General features: G+C 40.5%; 1 protein-coding gene across 5 annotated transcripts in view; it reads left to right on the plus strand.

Moving 5' to 3' along the window:
• LOC109920118 (EGF-like repeat and discoidin I-like domain-containing protein 3) overlaps nt 1-20836 on the plus strand; it is a 210483-nt gene that overhangs the window by 66586 nt on the left and 123061 nt on the right. For 3 of the 5 annotated variants that reach the window (XM_048594829.1, XM_048594839.1, XM_048594846.1), the window contains one exon: nt 15889-15918. The exons of the other annotated variants lie outside the window; for them this stretch is intronic. In XM_048594829.1, coding sequence (XP_048450786.1) covers nt 15889-15918 — 30 coding nt within the window. The remainder of the gene's footprint in view (nt 1-15888; nt 15919-20836) is intronic. 5 annotated transcript variants of the gene reach the window in all.

Consider the following 20836-nt stretch of genomic DNA (forward strand, 5'->3'; position numbering starts at 1 on the left):
TTTCGGGCCTAGACCCTTCTCTAGGCCCGAAACGTCAGCCTCTCTGCTCCTATGATGCTGCTTGACCTGCTGTGTTCATCCAGCCCTGCACCTTGTTGTCTCGGATTCTCCAGCATCTGCAGTTCCTACTATCTCTGATTCAATATTGGACTTAGATGTTTTTGTCTAACTTGGGATGCTTATAAATAGTTTTATTTCCAGTAAAAGCTTGTGAAGTGATAGGGTTAGTCCCTTGCTCAGGTGGAATGAATAGTTATTGCTTAAACGAGAATAAGAGATAAGGCTGACAATTCATTTTAATTATAAAAATTTGCGTGAGCTTCAGTCACCACTGAATTTTTTTTAGATTTTTCTTCCTGTAATTACTTTATTTCTACACCTTCCCTACTTCATTTCCACAATATATTGTTCCCAACCAAGAGGAATAGATTCAGCCTGCCAGTGTCCTGCTTAACTGACAGGCTATGAAAAAAATCTGCAGGGTGACTTCTAGACACACTTTTTCTTCCACCCTTTCTAAAATTAAGTTGAGATATTTTCTTAATGTTATCAATGTTCATGAGAATGGCAGTGTGATGGTAATCCAGAGGCCCAGACTAATGCTGTAGAGGCTGGAGGCAGAATTTATTTTCAGATTAAGTGTGTAGGCACTAAATGTGAGAAGGACATCTGCTCAGGGTTGGGTCAGGCACCCTCATGCTTATTTGTGTGTGAGTAAAAACTCCAAATTTTATAAGTTCTAAATCCTGACCGGAACATCTGGGCTCCAATTTCCAGGCACCACATTTGAAAGGGAACGAGATAGAACTTCACTCTTTGAAGAGATGTCAGAGACCAGGCAAAATCCAGTGCCACATTTTAGTGATGCCTCCCCAAAGTTTCTCCTGAAGGTTGTCCAGGAGAGATGGGAGTTCTTTTCCCTTGGAATGGCGAAAAAAGTCCATCTCAACAGATGAGGAAGTTTGGACAGACGTGGATGTAGAGGCCAGCACCATTAACAGGTTCAGAGAACCTGGCTCCAATGCCACTAAAGGATGAATGATCTTCTGTGTCCCAGCAGACTATTTGCTACTGTCAGCTCAACAGTGCCCCTGTGTATGTGAATTACCATTGTAAGGTTGCCACTGCACAGGATTGTCACATAAGAGGTTAAATGCTAGGCATCTCCGTCAGATGCCTCCGGTGTAATTAATGACTGTCACTTCATTGCAGCACCCAATGTAACATGACTGGCACCGCAGCGGTACTGCCTCTCACACATTTGCCTGGGTTCAAACAGAAAAGGAGCTACAACATTCAGTAGTTCAGGCATCATCAGGTTACTGACCTTTTGTCACAATTCGGAGAATGGGTATTTTTATTGCTGTTCTTTAAAGATTTGCATGGGGCATGGATACAGCCACAAAAGGTTGAGCTCCATTTTGAATTCAGCCCCGTTTTTCTACCCCTGTCATGTTTGCTGGCATCATTCAATATGGCTGCCTTGCTGGGGTTAGCTTGTTGATTCAGTTAGATTTCACCCCTAACAGTTTAAACATTGAACATCCACAAACTAGACTGCATGCAGCTGAGACTTCTCATGAGCTGATCAATGTGGAATGACTTCAGTCCTAAAACTATAAATGTTGCATAAAGATGCAGATTGCTTATGAAGGAGCTAAAAAAAATGGGAGACATTTCACTCTTTGGTACTCGAGGAAGAAGTCTACCCTGCAAGGTATACATCTAGTATATATGGTTAGTTTGTGAACACACATGTTTCCTGTTTCAGACTAATAAGACTAATAACATCCATGAATGTTGTTCCAACAAGCTAAGGTAATGATGACTATTCATAACATGCTAATGATTGCAAAAGAGAGTCCTGCTGAAAGCCGACCTACCTGAAAAGTACTGACAACTCAATAGTAGAACTTGAGCCCACCACCAGGAAACCAAATGTCTCCCTCCTATCCAATTAATTTCCTGCTCTGTGCCCTTCTGAAGATTCTGGGCAGGCCAGGAAACTTCCACCCATGCTTTCAGATGCTACCAAGGCAATAGGGGAATATAAATTCAATTAATTGATAAACCTGGAATAGAAAAGCTAGCAAGTGAATTGGAGATCATTAAACTATCAGATCGTTGTAAAACCCTATCTATTCCGCTGAAGACCTTTTCAGAGAAGGAAATTTGCAATCTTTATTTGGTGTAGCCTACAATTGACTCCACAACAATGGATTTTTGACTCTTAAATGGCCTCTTATGGCCTTGTCAGCAACATTCACATCATATGGAAGAATAAAGGAAACATATCTTAGTCAATATCCTAAACTCATCTCCAGACCAATATCGAAATCATCCTTGGATCAATGCTGTACCACTAACAGAGGTGGAAGTGCAGAAATATACAGTTAGGAATATGTAGCCCCAGATATCCTCAACATGGATTCCAGACCTCATGAAGACTCATGGTATTAGATCAAACCTGGATTGGTTGACTATCAGCTTCTTCATCCTCCAACTAATGAAACAGTAGTCCTCCATTTTGAACACTGCTTGGAAGAAGCACTGATGGTCACAAGGGCATACAATGTACTCAAAGTGGGAGCTTCACTGCTCAGCAGTACCTCTACTGACTAAGTTTGTCAAGTCCTAAAGGACATATCTGCATCTCGCTGTAGCAGTTGGTGAGAGAACCGACTAGAAGGTGAAACATTTTGGTTGCCAGTGCATCTCTCCATGGCAGTATTGATAGGAGAGATTATTGCACAGTCCTTCGATAGTTGCAGAAACATTTTCACACTGATTAAACCGATCTCTGAGTGTGGAAGTATCACCATGCTAACGTGTATAAATTCAGAACTTATTCAGCGACTTCAAACTGAGCATATATGCGGTGTTGTGAAGCATCAGAAACAGTAGAATTGTCTTACAATGCAATCTTTATTGTCAAGATCTGGCATATCCATCACTCTGCTGTGATGATCTCCAAAGTTCTGCAACATTTCTTCTCAGGTATTTGTCCAATTTCCTTTTGAATGTGCTTCCGCCACCTTTTCAAGCACTGCATTCTAGATCACAAGAACTTGCACGACTGAAGACAAAACTCTTCTGGTTCATTTGCCATCACTTTAAATCTGTGTTTTCTGGTTATTGATCGTTCTATCACAGGAATCAGTTTCACCTCTATTTACTGGACTGAAACCATTCATGCTTTTCAAAACCTTAAATTTTGTGTAATCTGTTTAAAATGGAGCAATTTACTTCTTGCCCCTCCTCATCCTATCAAAGTGTGCCACTTCAGACTTGCATAATCCAGTGCAAGTTTTCCTTGCAAATCATTACCAAGTATATATTTATAAAACCTTTGAGCTCCATTTTATGTTAACTGCTAATCATTCTCAAAATCTCCCTGTCCTTTTTAGATCTCTTCTGCTTGGTTCTCTACTGAACCTTACATTTGTATGTGAACATTATAATTGTGGTCTTTTCTATCCCAATATCGAATTTAAGATGCTGTTGTCAGTGTGAACAGAATGATAATTGGCCTGATACCACTTATAGGCTGTTACTGTAATTTGCGGCAGAGAGTGGCACTTAAAATTAGCCATGTGAAGTTTTGGACTTTTGAACAGTACCACATTTGTATCTAGTTCTTGTTAAAAATGTTGCATTTGCACACATGCTCTGCCAATAACACCTTATTTCTTGCCCTCATGCTTTATTTTCCCACTTTTGTGTTGACTTTCCATCATAAATTCCCACAACCGTGTGAAATACGTATTCCTGGTCACTTTTGAAAGTTTCCATGTACTAACATGCTCTGCCCACTGGGTGGCCATACACGGTTCATGAATATTTTCAAGGACTTGGGCCGGAATTTTTTGAACAAATGTTATCTTTCTTGGCAGCTTTATCTTTAATTGATAAGCTTTTAACAACTTTATTTTTAAGTTTCTTTTTACAGTTTCTCTAGCCCTCTCCACTTCCAGGCTCAATTTCCAGTTGTTTAAGCCTCACCATCTTCAAGATGGCCACCATTTTTGTCTGTCCTCAACCTTCCTTGACGCATTCTCAATTGTTGCCAACTCATAATTCCCACCTTACAGGGAATGTTCTTCCTGACGTACCTGAAATGCTAGCTGTTGTGTTGAACCCTTCTACAGAGACAACCATTTCCAAGAAAAACCACTACATCATAGAATTGCAAGTTGTACCCATCCTACAAGATGTCCACCAAACCTCTGGAATGGGCCATAGACAGTTAGCTGCAATGCATGTCTTTGTCGCTTCCCCCCTTCAGGAAGCTTGGTCACATTTAGGTTTAGATTTATTTAGGTTTACTTATTAAGTATAGGAATATATGTACAGCAAAAAGTGCACAAAGTCGCCATTCACTGGCACCCACTTAGTTACAAAAACCAGAGTTATAAGATTTAACAGAGCCAAAATGTAAGCAAGAAAAGTCCAGATCTCAGAGTCCCAAATCCCCTCTCCACAATGGTGCAGGGGCTGCTCCAATTGCTAGGCTGCCGTCGCCGCCACTGCCTCACCGTCCTGCTCTCACTGCCGCCGTCGCTCCAGCCCGCGCTCAACCCGCCATCGCTGCAGGATACGGCCCACGCGTTCAGCTCCTGCCATGCAGTTCCCAGTCGCAACCCGACTCCTCAATTCCTTAGGTAGGTAGTTAAAAGGGTGGGGGCATAGGGCGGGGATCGAACTACTGCAGAGAGGAGAGAGAAGAAGAAGAGAAAAGGAAAAGGAAAGGGAACTGGCGAGCAGAGTGGGGCTCCAAATGACTATTACAATGCTGAATCCAACTGTGTTTTTAGCTATACAGTTTTGAAGTAGCATTTAGTTTGGGGGTTGGTGCTGTTACATACAAACTCTACTGTCAATTTCCACACCATTAACTCTAGCATACAAAGAAACAATGGAACGGAGGTTAGACTCCTGAAAAACTTTCTCACGTGACCTTATTTTTAAAGAGAAGAAACTATGAATTTTCTACAGCTAGCTAGCTAATTAACCATTTCCATAAAGAAATTCCGAACTGCTAACGCCAGCTTTATAATTTGGGTTCCACCTTTAAAAGCAAGGGCATTGTTCATCCAGTGTAATTAAGTTGTTTTGTACTTAAGTTCTTACTAATTAAATAATCTCTTGATCCTTTCTGATTCTATCTCTGTGTGTATTGTGAAGTATATCCCCACATCACAGAATGTGTGAAATAAAACCTACTTCTGGGTTAATTTTCCCACTCTGTTGTTGCAGTGCATATTAATTCAGAATCCACAAGCAGAGGGGGTGTGGGAAATAACACTCCTGCTGTTTTGAAAAAAGGAGAAAAGTGAACCTCAATCTGCATATGGACAGATATTAAGAATGGGGAGAGATATTTGTTTAAAACATGCAATCTGTCTTTAACAGAACGAGTACGTGGAAAATGCTCGGGGGTATGCAAATATGAATACCTAAAGATGAGATGGAAATATTACAAGAGTGAAGGTGACTTTGCTATGGAAAACCATGAGGATAAAGAGCTGGGAATACATTTTGTGGAGTGCATGCAAAGGAGCAAAATATCAGGATGCTATTGATAAGTGGATTTTAAAGAGATTATGTCTGATTTTAGACAGAATGTTAAGGGACAAGCGGTAGTAAATATGTCTTGGAGTTGCCGGCAGATAATGAGGTTGTGGCTGAGGGTAAATGAAGTGTTGAGGTCAGAAGAGATATGTGAGTTCAGAAGCCGATTGGAGTCCTAATTTCCTGATTGCCCCTGCAACTCTCTGTGTCTTTGTTCTAACAATTTGTTAATACACACCTTGCTTTTTGGCCTGGAATTCCATCTGAAACCTGATCCCTCACCTGTTCTGAGAATGTGAAAGAGAAATTCCAAGCTCCTAATTGAGCCAAAATCTTGAAAATGCTGCTGATTCAGTCTTTATCCTTAGACTCTGCTATCATCTGCAAAACCTACCTAATACAACCGTGCTCCCTAATAGTTGGCTCCCACCTGGAATTATAAACTCACTTGAAAATTCCCTAACTCAGCCTTCACTGTAATATAAATGTGTTTATAAATATTCCCACTCAGTCCTTCTCCTGCCTGGAGGTGAAAATATTATTGATTAAAATATTCTTAGTTTACCCCCGTCTGCTGAATAATTAATATTGCTCACAGACTCTATTTCATTTAATGTCTTTTGGGAATCATTGTGTATAGGTTCCTTTTACTTTTCGAATAAATTTGGTCTGTTTACTGAATGCATTTTGTAGTGCTACATTTTAAAAGTAAGGAAGAATTTTTTTACATTTGGAGATGCTAAATTAGCTGCTTAACGTCGTTACTATTAAGTAAGCTCTATTTTTATTTTAACATTTATTTCATACTTTATTTAATTTAATATAACATTTGTACAGAATTACAGTAAATTGCTTTTTGCTACAACATTAAGTACAGTTTCTGGGCATGATTCAGTTGCTGCAGCTTCTCATCAGAAAAATGACAGGATGGTACTACCGTTGGTACTCATTTTGTCTCATAGCCAACCTTTGTTCCCGTTGTCATGTTTGTATCAAACTGTTCTGCCAGTCTCCACATTTGTACCAGGAACTGTGTGTTCACTTGTCATGATGTAATTACACTTGCTAGCCAGTAGTAATGCTGCAGTACTTCAGCGTTATATTGGCCAGTTTCTCTACCTTGTGCTATCAGGAAAGCTTTAATCAGATATTTTTAAAAAAAATCCTGAATAGTCTGCGTTTTATTGCTAGACTCATGCAACTCCGTGCGTAACTAGGCTACATCAGAGGGCTGTTAAGAGTCAACCATGTGGTTGTGGGTCTGAAGTCAAGTATGGTCCAGATTGTGTAAGGACGGTTGGTTTCCTTTGTGAAGGGTATTCGTGAGCCAGTAAAGGTTTTATGCCAAACAACAGATTGATTTCACTGATGATCAGTTTTCTTTTTTTTAAACTTGAATTCAAATCCTGAAACTGCTGCAGTGAGTTGAATTCAGGTTATCTTGCCGATTGTTTTGACAATTTAACACCACTGCTGTGAGTTTTGCACGTTAACAGAGAATAATATGACATCAAACTATTAATAAATTATTTGAAACTGAGAAATGAATTATGTTTGCAAAACTAGTTTGTGTTGACTTCCTTCTTCAAACTTCCTTCACCTGAAAGCAATTGTGCCGATCCCCATGTACATGAAAACAATGTTAATGTGCACATGTATATGATTAACACATTCATAATGAAATACAATTCATAGAATACGACTGCTTGCTCACCTATCCCTGTTGCCTTTATCTTGCTATTTCTCTTTACATGTGCTCTTTTACTTATTTTTCTTTTTCTCTTCTATGGATGTCCTCTTAACCTTTTGTTTTAGCTTCCGGTTTTTCTGTTTTTGTAGTAGTTGATATTCATTTTATCCAGCTGAAATAGCAAAAAGAGTCAGAAACAGCTGGTAAATAGCTGCTTTGGAATCATTTTTGTAGGGAAAATGTGGTTTTCACTGGTTCTGTTTCTATGACCTACCCAAATCATGTTTTTTCCAGCCCAATCATCCCCAAATATATACCACCAACCCTCAGCATCCCTACACACACCAGCCCACCAACCCTTCCGCACCTTCACCTTCCCCATACCCATTACCCGCTATCACCACCTCATTTTCATTATCACCAATGATAGTGCTTCTTTCTTCCTATTCATCCAATTTTGCTTCAAGCACAATATCCATTTAAGTGGAAATGCCTGGCTAAAATGCTCATTTTAGAAAAGCAGGAATTGCTAGATGAAACTAGATTGCGGTCTGCTTAGTTTCTTCCTGCCATCTTGGCAGTTTAACAATAATGCAGAGGGGCAACTAATTATGATGGTCAGTTACTGTTTAGTTAAGAGAACTCACTGGTGGTAGCATGCATTGGGAACCACAGGGTCAAAATTATTTATTTCTCCCAATAATGCTACAGGAGTATAAATACTTTAATTCCTCCTCGCTTGTGTCCTAAAATTCCTGTTAGCTGTGGAAGCACTCCCTCAGGCAACCCACTGTGTGGATAGAAGCTTGCACAGATGGATAATTACTAGAAATTACATATATCAGCTGAAAACGGCTGAGCGAGTTTAGCCAGTGAAATCACTTATATCATACCACGCCTGCCGTTGTATGTGATTAGATATTTTTAACCTTTGATGAACAAAGATCCTGGCAGTAATTTTGACCTTGTACAACAGGTGACAATGAATTGCCAACCCATTTTGTAGCTGTTCCAATTTTTTTTAAAATTGTAATGGATCTTGACTTCAGTGGCAATAAAAACTATCGGAGATGTAAAACAGGCTGTGGATTGAGCAATACTGATTGCACACTAAGTCACAAATTTAACATTAGTTCTCATCCCCTTCTCTGTACAATATTGAATGCAAAAAAAATCAGTTTTATTTCAAAGCAGTGGGGTAATGCTTTCAGAATGATGTTTTATGAATGAACAATAATGTAAAGAGCATTTTTAATTGAAAATGACTACAAGTTGATGATGATTATATTAAATTGTATGTATGGTGAATGTGTCAACGTTTTGGGCTGAAACCCTTTGTCAGGGCTGGGAAAGGGGAGGGGAGCCCAGAAATAAGTCGGGGGAGTGGAGTGGGACTGAGGGGAGGGTAGGTAAGATGGAGATAGGTGGATGCAGGTAGGGGTTTATTGTAGAGGTCAGTGGGAAGGGTGGAGCAGATAGGTGATTAGGAAAATGGACAGGTTGGGGCTGGAAAGAGTTTGAAGCTGGTGATGTAGGTAGGGGGTTGTTGTGGTTGGTCAGTGGGAAGGGTGAAGCAGACAGGTGAGACGGAAGATGGATGTCAACCAGAAAGTCAGGTTGGTTGGTGCGTGCAGAACGCAGATACTCCACAAACCAGTCCCCGAGTCAGCGTTAGGTCTCAACAATATGGAGGAGACCACATTGGGAGCAATGGAGACAGTGGATGAGGTTAGATGAAGTGCACCTGCTGCTATACCTACCCTCTCACCTTCGTCCAAGGCCCCAAACAATCCTTCTATATTCAGCAGAGATTCACCTGCAACGGCCTAGTGGTATTATCACTGGACTGTTAATCCGGAAACATAATGTTCTGGGGACCCAGGTTTGAATCCTGCCCTGGCACATGGTGGAATTTGAATTCAATAAATATCTGGAATTAAGAGTCTAATGATGACTGTGGAAAACCCATCTGGTTCACTAATGTCCTTTAGGGAAGGAAACCGCCATCCTTACCTGGTCTGGCCTATGTATGACTCCAGACCCACAGCAATGTGGTTGACTCTTAACTGCCTTCTGGGCAATTAGGGATGGGCAATAACTGCTGCCTAGCCAGTGATACCCTCATCCTGTGAATGAATAAAAAAAAAACTTCATCTAACCTCACCTACTGAATCCGTTTCTCCTGATGTGGTCTCCTCTATATCGGGAAGACCAAACGCAAACTCAGGGACCAGTTTGCGGAGCATCTGTGTCCTGCACGCCCCAACCGACTCGACCTTCCAGCTTCCATCCACTTTAACACCCCCTCCCACTACCCTGGTGACATGTCCATCCTTGGCCTCCTCCACTGTCAGAGCTGCATCATCCAGGCAAGTGGGGAGTATTCCATCACATTCCTGACTTGTTGCCTTGTAGATGATGGACAACTTCAGGGAATCAGGAAGCGAGTTATACGCTGCAGGATCCCTAGGCTCTGACATGCTGTTTTAGCCAATGTGTTTATATGGCTGGTCCAGTTCAGTTTCTGGTCAATGTTAATCCCAAGAATGTTGATAATGGGGCATTAAGTGTTGGTATAGCCATTGAATGTTATGAGGTGATGATTAGATTCTCTCTGATTGGAGTTTGACATTGCCTGGCATTTGTGCAGCATGAATATTAGTTGCCACGTCTAAGCCCAAACCTAGATTTTGCTCAGACTGTACTACTTTTGAACATGGAAAATCTCAGTATCTGAGGAGTCATGAATGGTGCTGAATGCTGAACATTGTCCTTTCATCATCAAACACCCCCAGTTCTGACCTTATAGTGGAAGGAAAGTCATTGACAAAAGAGCTGAAGGTGGCTGGCCCTTGGACACTACCTTGAGGAACTCCTGCAGAGATGTCCTGGACCTGAGATTATTGACCTCCAACAACCACAACCATCTTCCTTTTGTGCCAGGTATACCTTCTACTACTGGACAGTTTACCCCCGATTCTCACTGTATCCAGTTTTGCTTGGCCTCCTTGATGCCACACTCTGTCAAACAGCGCCTTGGTATCAAAGGCTGTCACTCTCACCTCTCATCTGGAATTCACCTTTTCTGTTCATATTCGAACAAAGACTGTAATGAAGTCAGGAGCAACGTGGCCCTGATGGAACCTAAAATAAGTGTCAGTGGGCAGGCCATTGCTAAATCAGTGCTGCTTGATCGCTGTGTTGGAGAACTTGAATGATGATTGAGAATAGACTGGTGGGGCTAATTGGCCATTTGGAATCGTCCTGGTTTTTGAATTCAGGACATACCTGAGTGATTTTCCATTTCGTTGGACACGTGCCAGTGATGTAGCTGTACCAGGATAAACTATTTGAGGATGCACAAGTTTTAGTTGTCAGGACCCACAACCACTGCAGTACCCAATGTCTCCAGCCATTTCTGGATGTAGCTGTAGGTGAAAGGGCACCTCATTTCAGAACATGGTGGTGTCACTTTTCTTAAGCTGCTGGAATTCCCAATGCACAGAAGACCTGACAGGTCAGGGTTGAACTTAAAAAATTAATTACGAAACATATAGCACTGCATCATATAAAACAAATACCCATGGAGAAACAAACTGAAAGAACTGGTCCACATATGATGGGTTGAATGTGCTGTTGCTATGTTGTGACTCTGTCCTTGTACAAAACCCACCTAATGTGTGGAACCGAAGGACATGGCCTAGGTATTAAACAAATATTTTGCATCAGTGTTTACTGTGGAGAAGGATATTGAAGCTAGAGAACTTGGGGAAATAAACAGCAAAATCTTGGAAAATGTCCATGTTACAGAGGAGGAGGTGCTGGACATCTTAAAACACATAAAGGTGGATGAATCCCCGGGACCTGATCAGGTGTACCCTAGAACTCTGTTGGAAGCTAGGGAAGTGATTGCTGGGCCCCTTGCTGAGATATTTGTCTTGTTGATAGTCACAGGTGAGATTCCCGAAGACTAGAAGTTGACAAATATGATGCCAGTATTTAAGAAAGTTGGCAAGGAAAAGCCAGGGAACTGTAGGTCAGTGAGCCTTACATCAGTGGTGGGCAAGTTGTTGAAGGGGATCTTGAGGGACAGGATTTACATGTATTTGGAAAGGCAAGGATGGATTAGGGATAGTCAACATGGCTTTTTGTGTGGGAAATCGTGTCTTACTAACTTGATTGAGTGTTTGAAGATGTAATGAAGAGGATTGATGAAGACAGAGCGGTGGACGTGATCTATACAGACTTCAGTAAGGCTTCAGCAAGGTTCCGCACGGTAGACTGTTAGCAAGGTTAGAACACATGGAATACACGGAGAACTAGCCATTTGAGATACAGAACTGGCTCATAAATAGAAGACAGAGCGTGATGGTGGTGGAGGGTTGCTTTTCAGACTGGACGCTTCTGATCAGTGGTGTGCCAAAGGATCGGTGCTGGGTTCACTGCTTTTCATCATTTATACAAATGAGTTGGTGTCGTCTGCAACTTACTACCCATAACTCCTATGTTGACATCAAAGCTGTGGTGTGGTGGACAGCGAAGAAGGTTACCTCAGAGTACAATGGGACTTTGATCAGATGGACAATTGGGCTACAGAGTGGCAAATGGAGTTTAATTTAGATAAATGTGAGGTACTGCATTTTGGAAAGGCAAATCAGGGCAGGACTTATATACTTAACAGGAAGGTCCTGGGGAGTGTTGCTGAACAAAAAGACCTTTGAGTGCAGGTTCGTAGTTCCTTGAAAGTGGAGTCATAGGTAGACGGTATAGTGAAGAAGGTGTTTGGTACGCTTGCCTTTATTGGTCAGTGCATTGAGTATAGGAGTTGGAATGTCATGTTGCAGCTGTACAGGACATTGATTCGGTTACTTTTGGAACACTGCATTCAATTCTGGTCTCCCTGCCATGGGAAGGATGTTGTGAAACTTGAAAGCGTTCAGAAAAGATTTGCAAGGATGTTGCCAGGATTGGAGGGTTTGAGCTATAGGGAGAAGCTGAATAGGCTGGAGCTATTTTCCCTAGAGCATCAGAGGCTGAGGGGTGATCTTATAGAGGTTTATAAAATCATAAGAAGTATGGATAAGGTGAACAGCCAATGTCTTTTCCCTGGGGTGGGGGAGTCCAAAACAGGAGGGCATACGTTTAAGATGAGAGGGGAAAGATTTAAAAGGGACCTAAAGTGCAACTTTCTCACGCAGAGGTGGTGTTTGTATGGAATGAGCTGCCACAGGAAGTGATGGAGACTAGTACAATTACAACATTTAAAAGACACCTGGATAGCTATGTGAATAGGAAGAGTTTAGAGGGATGTGGGCCAAATGGTGGCAAATATGACTAGATTGATTTAGGATTTAGATCGGCATGGACGAGTTGGACCAAAGGGTCTGATTCCATGCTACACAGCTGTGTGACTGTATGACTCTAAAATAAAACAATAGTTATGATCTCCACAGAATATTATATTCAGTTCAAGACATCATACTTAAGAAGATCCTCAAAGCTTGGAAGACAGTGCAGGAAAGATTTTTTAGAATGGTAACAGATGAATATTATACTTATGTGGATAGACTGGAGATACTCAGGTTATTGTCCTTAGTACAGAGAAAGCTAAGAGGGATTTTGATAGAAGTGTTTGAAATCATAGAGTTATGGAATTATACAGCACAGAAACAGACCCTTCGGTCCAATTCATCCATGCTGACCAGGTTTCTGAAACTAAACTAAACTAAACCAGCCAACACCTGGTCCATGCTTCTCTAAACCTTTCCTATTTGTGTAGCTGTTGAAATGTCCTTTAAATATTGTAACTGTTCCTGCATCTGTCACTTTGGCAGTTCATTCGACGTATGAATCATTCTCTGTGTGGAAAAATTGCCCCTCAGGTCCCTTTTAAATCTTTCTCCTCTTAACTTAAAATTATGCTGTCTAGTTTTAAACCCCTCTACCCTCGGGAAAAAACCTTTACTATTCACCTAATCTATGCCCCTCATAATTTTATAAGCCTGGATAAGATCACCCCTCAACCTCCATCACTCCAGTGAAAAGGAATCCCAGCCTACCCAGTTTCTCCTTATAACTCAAACTGTCCAGTCCCAGTAACATCCATGAACATGTATAATCTTCTCAATGGCTGAGGAGATGAGAACAAGATGGCATGCAATTAAGATAATTGGAAAAAAGAACCAAAGACATCAGAATGAAAATATTTTCTTACTCAGTGATTGATCAGGATCTAGAACATGCTGTATGAAAGTGTGATGTGTATAAATTGAAAGGTAGCCTTCAAAAGGCAATTGGACAAATACTGGAGTATAAATTTCCGATCTATATGGAATGAGCTAGGAAATGCAATTAACTGCATTGGAGATTCAAAGGATCAAATAGCCCCCTTATGTGCTATAGTATTCTATGATTCTATGATTCCAGTAAATGAATATTAAATTCATTGCTTGCATTATGTTCTTTAAATAATCAGAAATATAACTGAGCATTGTCTTTCGTCAAGCACTCGAAATGCTAATTAAAATCTTCAGTTTTTTTTCTCATGCGTGTGAGGGTTGCATTTGATTAAAGTTACATCAAGGGTTCAGAATTTCAACTTTATGTATCCAACTCAGAAATTTTCATTTTCACACTAGTTCAATGGAAGAGAAAAATATAAATTTGAAGTTGCTGTGGTGTAACTGTAAGTTGTAGAAATTTCTTCTTGTAGAATCATAAAATTACACAACACAGAAGGACGCCATGTAGCTCATTGTACCTGTTCCAGCCAATTTTGTTCAATTATTCACTCATGGAATCTTGGTGTCACTGGCAAGGTCCAATGTTTATTGCCCATCCTACTTGCCTTGGAGAATATAGTGATGAGCTGCCTTCTTGAACTGCTGCAGTTTTATCATAACCATCATCTTGAATGCAACTGAGATGGTAAGCCGAGCCATTTCAAAGTGCATTTATGAGAATACTATTTTGCTGCAGATCAAATATCTTCCATGTCTGAGTATTATAATAGTTCTGGGAATCATAGACTGAAGAAGATTGAACACCATACTTGTGCAAACATTTACACTGTTTGTTGAGAGAGATGGTTCAATAAAACAACAAGAACTTTCACCAGAACTTCCTTTGTTCAAGGCCTCATTCCGTATGATCTGATATCACTGATGCTGCAGCCTGGCTATAAGCACTAGCTATTGATCCCACATACTACATTCTGTAGCAGCTCAGCATGGTTTGTTCCCTTCCTTAAAGAACATTAGTGGGTTCCATTGATGATTCTACTTGGTTCTCGGTCAACATTTTTATCTTTTTGTTCCAAATTTATTTAATTGATTGAATTTAAATTCCCCAACCAGCATGATGAAATCATTAGTGTGGGACTTCAGATTGTTAGTCCAATACTGTTGGAGAGGATTTTAATGGTCAGGAATCCTGCCTGTGAGACCTATGCTGTCTACGCTGAGAAGGTTTTCCAGTTTTAAATGCCTTTCAGTTTCAAAAGCCCCGGGGGTGGATATCCTGCCCAACCCTGCACTTTTGTTTCCCAGTGTCTTAATGTAGCCATGAGATCAAACCCACTGGAGGTCTGGGATCACAGAGCAAGCCAGACCACAAATCATGGCAGGAGGATTTTCATGATGTGGCGGTTTGGGGAAGGAGGGCTTGTGATCAAGAACCTTGGAGGGAGAGAGAAGTTAGGTCTCAATTGGTCCCACCCAGACCAGGAGCCTCCGTCAGGCACTGAGTTCCTTTGAATAAGGGATTCCCAGTCCCCCTTGGGAAACCACAAGCTGCGTATGCTGTTTTATTTACTGTGCCCCCCACATGGCGAAAGGACTGCCTGCTGCTGAATTAATACCAGCAGAGACAGGATGAACCCTTTAAAATGACCACTAATTACCCACTTAAGGGCTTCAATTGATGGTGGTGTGGAAAGCATGACGATGGGTCTTCCAGCTCCAGACTGAACTTTGACAGAGTTGAGAAAGCAACAGGGAGCTTGTGAGCTGCCCCTCTCCTTGATTGAATTCAGTGGGCTTTACCGTCCCATTTCCTCACCAGTTGTGGTGCAAACTCTACCTATTTTACATCAAGCTTGAAAAAAATCTTTTTATCTCAGGATCTGCTCCAAGTTGGAGCTAATTGAACAGAGATACCAATAAGGTGCAGGGGAGGCCCCTCTTGTGGTGCAGTGGTACTGTCCCCACCCCTGACATGAGAGGCCCAGGTTCAAGTTCCCCCTCCTCCAGAGGCATGAAGTAACATCCCTGAACAGGTTGATTCAAAAAATAGGTTAAATTAATTAAAAAAAAATGTACAGGGGAAGCATCATGTCTTGTAGACAGGGTTTGATAGCATATCCTGATAATTATGTCACTTATTTAATCAACTAAAATCTGGATTTGAGTTTGAATGTCAAATTGTCTTTTTGTTGCTGTAAACATTTGAAAGTCTGTTAGTTTGACAAACTTAAAATGTTTGTAATGCTGTCTGAATATTTTTAGATTGAATGCAGCTTCCAGATGATTAAGTGTTGCAAGTATCCATGCATGAATATTTTGGCTGACAGTTGTACCATGTTTTGATCATTTCTATCCATTTACTAACTCCATATTTAATACCAACAGCTGCAGATGGAGAAGAGTCGACTACAGCAGGTGGGATATTGCAAATGCCTTGCACACAGTTGTCATTTCATTTAAATATGCATGCTGCCTGTTACATGAAAATTCTGCACATGCAGTTCTGCTCAAGTGTACTTTAATCCACTTTGACTAGAGCCATTTAAACAGTGTTATGGATTAATAATGGCCACTGGTGCTAATCTAGTTCTAAATTTTTGGGCATATCCTGTGTTAAAATCCAAATTGACGTGCATAGCAAGCACATTCCAGGTCAGTTCTTAACACAATGCTGTTGCATCAGCATCAGGAAAATAATTCATCTGTCCAGAGTACCAGTGGCCATATCTACATCTGTCTGCATGTTAGATATATTTCTAGTGCTTTTATTTCCCTTTTATTTCCTCCCTCCTGCAACCAATGTAACTCTCAACATGCTTTTGCATTCTGGAATGGTTTCCATGTGCTTTCCTTTTAGAACCTGCACAGGCTTGATTCTTTCAAGTTGTCCTTTGGTTGAATCCTAACTTGGGGTACTTTTAAAGTATTTGGGAAAAGTCGCTTTCCCCTTCTGAGCTTGACCAGTAACCCCCAAGGCCATTTGGACTAGAGTCTGGCCTTGGTGTATTGTTTCAGTCCACACTCAGCCTCGTTCAGCAGTTAGCTTAAAGAAGATTGAGTGTAGCGGATAAAATTTAGCACATAGTTTGCATGATAGAAATCAATTGTATTTCCCTATGAATTTTTTGAGCTGTGTATTCAATAGATTTATTTGAAGTAGGTGTCCATTTTTCCATTGTTAATTGAGCTGGTACATCAAGTGAAGTTGTTATGAGGTTCACATTCAGTGAAAGCTATGTAAATAGACACTTACAAAATGATGAAAGGAAAAGGATGCTTGCTTTGGAAAGAAAAAATATTTATTGACAAACCCAAATGACGTAACTTGCAAAAAGTGCAAAAAAACACTTTGAAACCATGGCAAATTATGAATTATGAAGTCTTCTACTTATTTTTAACACCCTTAAATATTGGACACAGCCTGACATCACACTTTAAATGGTCAAAGTGCATGTAGGGTATCTCAGTCTGAGGGTTGTTCTGACTGTTGGGTTTCTTTTGTATTTGCAAGGTTATCCCAAACTAGAGTTTAGGCTTCCCCCCAGCCATGCTGTACCCCCTCCAATTCCTGGATATCCACTGATCTGTCAGTATCTGAGATACTACGAGTCGACACAGATCTAGGTGTAATCACAATTCATGAGATTCAGACTACACCCACAAGTCTCAAAACAGATCACATGTGAAACAATTGCATTATTCATCACTCTGAGGCACCTGTGCCCAGATGATTTGATACTAGCGAAATAGTTAAAGATGATATATTAGTGCATTGTGAAAGGGCTCTTTTGTGGCACAGTGGGTCCCACTCTTCCAGAGGTGTGTAATAACATGTATGAATGGGTTGGTTATGAAAATAGGCTAAAATAAAAGCATCATAAGGATCCCATTTGTTGATCATCCAAGGAAGTACGGTATGCATATTCAAGAGGGGCTCTGAGTGGAACTGGGCAAGATGAAGTGAAATGGTATAATTCGTGAAGTTGACCTCCACACAGATTGCTGAGGCTGCATCTTCTGTGTCTTAAAGAAAGATGACACCAGAAGAGCATGCATTTGTCCACAGCATCACAACCTTTCATTTAAAAAGTGTTCAACACTGGAAGAAGAATTAAATTTTCCAGGGCAAGATTCTTTTCCAAGCTAGATGCAAAGCACAGATTCTGGTTCGCAAAAGACTCACAAGAACTGATGACATTTAGGATGCTATTAAGATGGTACTGTTTCTGAGAGTTTCCATTAGGGCTCTCAATTAGCTAAAATATTTTCTAGCAGCACATGGGTATGATTTTTTGTGAATTTGTATGTGCAGAGCTGACAACATAGTGGTCATGGGTGAGATTAAGGCAGAGCATGACCTTCTCATGCTGATGACAGCAAAGATTTCAGTATTTAACAGAACAAAGTGTCAGGTCAACATCAGCCAGATAAACTTTTTGCGTCTATATATTCTGCTCATGGAGTCCATCCCGGTCCAGGTGAGATCAAGGATCTTAAACAAACACCCACATCAGACAATTAAGAGGTTCTGTGATGTTACCTTGGATTTTTAATTTCCTCTTGCCATATATTCTTATCTCATGGATAATATACCGTTGGTAAGAGATTTGCTCATTGAGAATATCCCTGAAGTATTGACAAGATGGCCATCAGTATATCTTTGATTCTCTCAAGCAAGTTCCATCAGCAAAATGTTGCTTAAGCAATTCTATGACCACAGGAAAGCCATGATTCTCAGCGTGAATTCATTGTAAAAAAAAACTGGGAGCATGTCTTCTGTACAATTAGAAGCTATAGACTTTGGTTCAAAAACCCTGCCACCTGCACAAGTCAACGATTCCAATTTAGAGTACAAGACATTTAACTCTAGAATTTGGCATAATGCAGTTTGACATGCACTTCATTCACACATTGATGTTCTTGACTACAAATTGGAAGGCATTCTGTTCCACTTTGCAGAACAACTACAAGAGATGTGAAAGATCATTATCCATGCATGATCTGACAATATGAAAGAAGAATCTGAGAAGATTTATTCATTGTTAGCCATACACTGGTGAACTTGGTATATCATGACAAGTCAATTTCAAGGGCAAACAAGTCCCAATATAGAAAACATTAGTCCAAGATATATATCCGTGTTACACCAGGGACACTTGGCTGTTGAACACACAAGAAGGAGAGCATATGAAGCTGTGTGCTGGCCAGGGATGAATCTGGATACTCAATGACTTGTGAACGCATCTGAAGTATGTCGAAAGCGTCAACCCATCAACAGATGGAGCGTCTACATGATATTTCATTCACGCCTTGGACAATAGTAGCAATAGTCTGATCCAAATATCAGAATGATGTCTTCACCAGGCTTAGTGCCTGCTTCACGTGGACAGCAATACATCTACATACAGCCTCAATCACTGAGTTATGCATGGTTGCAGGGGGCAGCTCCTGTCCCTCAGTAACTATCCCTGTAAGGCATTCAGCCTTGAAATGGACCAGTAATATGAGAATTCTCGAGATATAGCTATCGTAGCAGCTTCTAGGGTATCTGGTGCAGACCTCCTAAGATGTGGTATTGATGATCACAGATGATTTACGTATTGTTGAAATAGAACTCTTTTTTCTCTTGATGAAGCCAGCTGCATTAGGAGGGAGAGACCCGCTATGTTGACAAAACCTACTGCCTGGACTGCACCACTGACCTCATCATGGGGAAACAAGATGAAGCCGTGTGATTTACATCAAGAGCAACCTTGATGCATTTGTGCCAAGTTAGGTAAAACGTTGTCGGAGACAAACACCACAACATGTTGACCAAAAACAAGTTGTGAGCAGTCCTGACATCTGGGTGTGTTTTAGTAAATTCTTGACTACATCCTTTGAAAGAGATGTATTGCTTTCATGAAAGTTTCTCTGGTAATGATTGAAAAGCTTGGAGTTAGATGCTAATTTGTACACATCTAGTGACAGCCGTTCAGAGACCTATGACTAATTGAAGCACTCCAGATGTAGAACACTGTTAATACCTGACAACTTTTTAATGCAAGCATCTTCCCACAAGGCACTGAAATTATGAAATTCTTGTGCCATTTCTCAACCTTCCAAATGGCTGATTGAACAGCAAGTTGTTTTGTGTTTTTATAAATATATATAAAATAATTGAGACGCATAATTTATTGCAAAACACATTGCTATTTTGCAAGAAAACACAGACTCTCTTTAAACAAATGAACTGCAATCTTTCATGTTTAACTCCAGTAAATCCAGCTTTAGGTTGAAAAATTGTCTGATCTGTGTATGTTTCAGGTGATCAGTTCAAATTTTTCTTGTGGCTTATTTTACTACAGGCTTAGTGTGGGCTAAAATTATACTGTTCTGTATATGATAAATATTGTTCACGAACAAAACATGTTCTGTGTTGTGTGACTGGGAAATATTTTGTGTAAATTTTTTCAAAAAAATGTTAAGATTTCAGGGATTTATGCAACCAGTTTCAATATGCTTCAAAAAGGTATAATCAGAAAATAATGGATGTCACTTAGCGGAGATTTAGTGATAAACCTAATAGAATATAAGGAAAAACATTACCCAGGGAATGACTAGTATGTGGAACTAGCTACCTCAGAAAATATTTTATACAAAGAGCTTAGATGCTTTCAAAAGGCTACTTGACAGTTCATGACAGAAAAGGACATTAAAAAAGAATGTTGACAAGATGCACTGTAGTGTGGGAGTGGACTTGTACTCAGTGTGAACAGCAGCAGAGACTAGGACAATGAGTGGTCTGTTTCTATAATATATTCAATATCGTGTGAGACCTGATTGAAAATCTGTGCTTAAAAGAGGAGAGTGATGTGGAATGGTTTAGGGTCCTCTGATAACCCCTACAAGGTTCATGGGGAATTGCTAATTAATCTCCCTGAGGAGCTCATTGTGTATGAGTTCCCTGGGTAACAGGCAACGGCCTACCCAGTTGGAACTCATTACCTGAACCCAAAAAAAGCAGTACAGGTGAAACTCTTGTGGTGCTGTGGTTGTATTCCTACTCTTGGACTGGGAGGCCGGGTTCAAGTCCCATCTGCTGCAAAAGTGTGTCAATAACATCTCTGAACAGGTTGATTAGAAAAAAATGTTTAAATGAGAAAAAGGGATTGCAGAACTGTTTGTCCCATGGATTAGCTTATGAATGCTACAAGTAGTACCTCTGTTTTGTTGTTCAACAATAAACAATGTACCTTTCTAGTTAGGCTTCCTGAGTTATTGCAAATAGAAATTCCAATGTGGGACCTGAGTGAATGGAGATGAGTTGTCAATTGTGCAGGTAGGGTGGAGG

The sequence above is a fragment of the Rhincodon typus genome, chromosome 3, assembly GCF_021869965.1.
Source record: "Rhincodon typus isolate 14 chromosome 3, sRhiTyp1.1, whole genome shotgun sequence".
NCBI classification, from domain to species: domain Eukaryota; kingdom Metazoa; phylum Chordata; class Chondrichthyes; order Orectolobiformes; family Rhincodontidae; genus Rhincodon; species Rhincodon typus.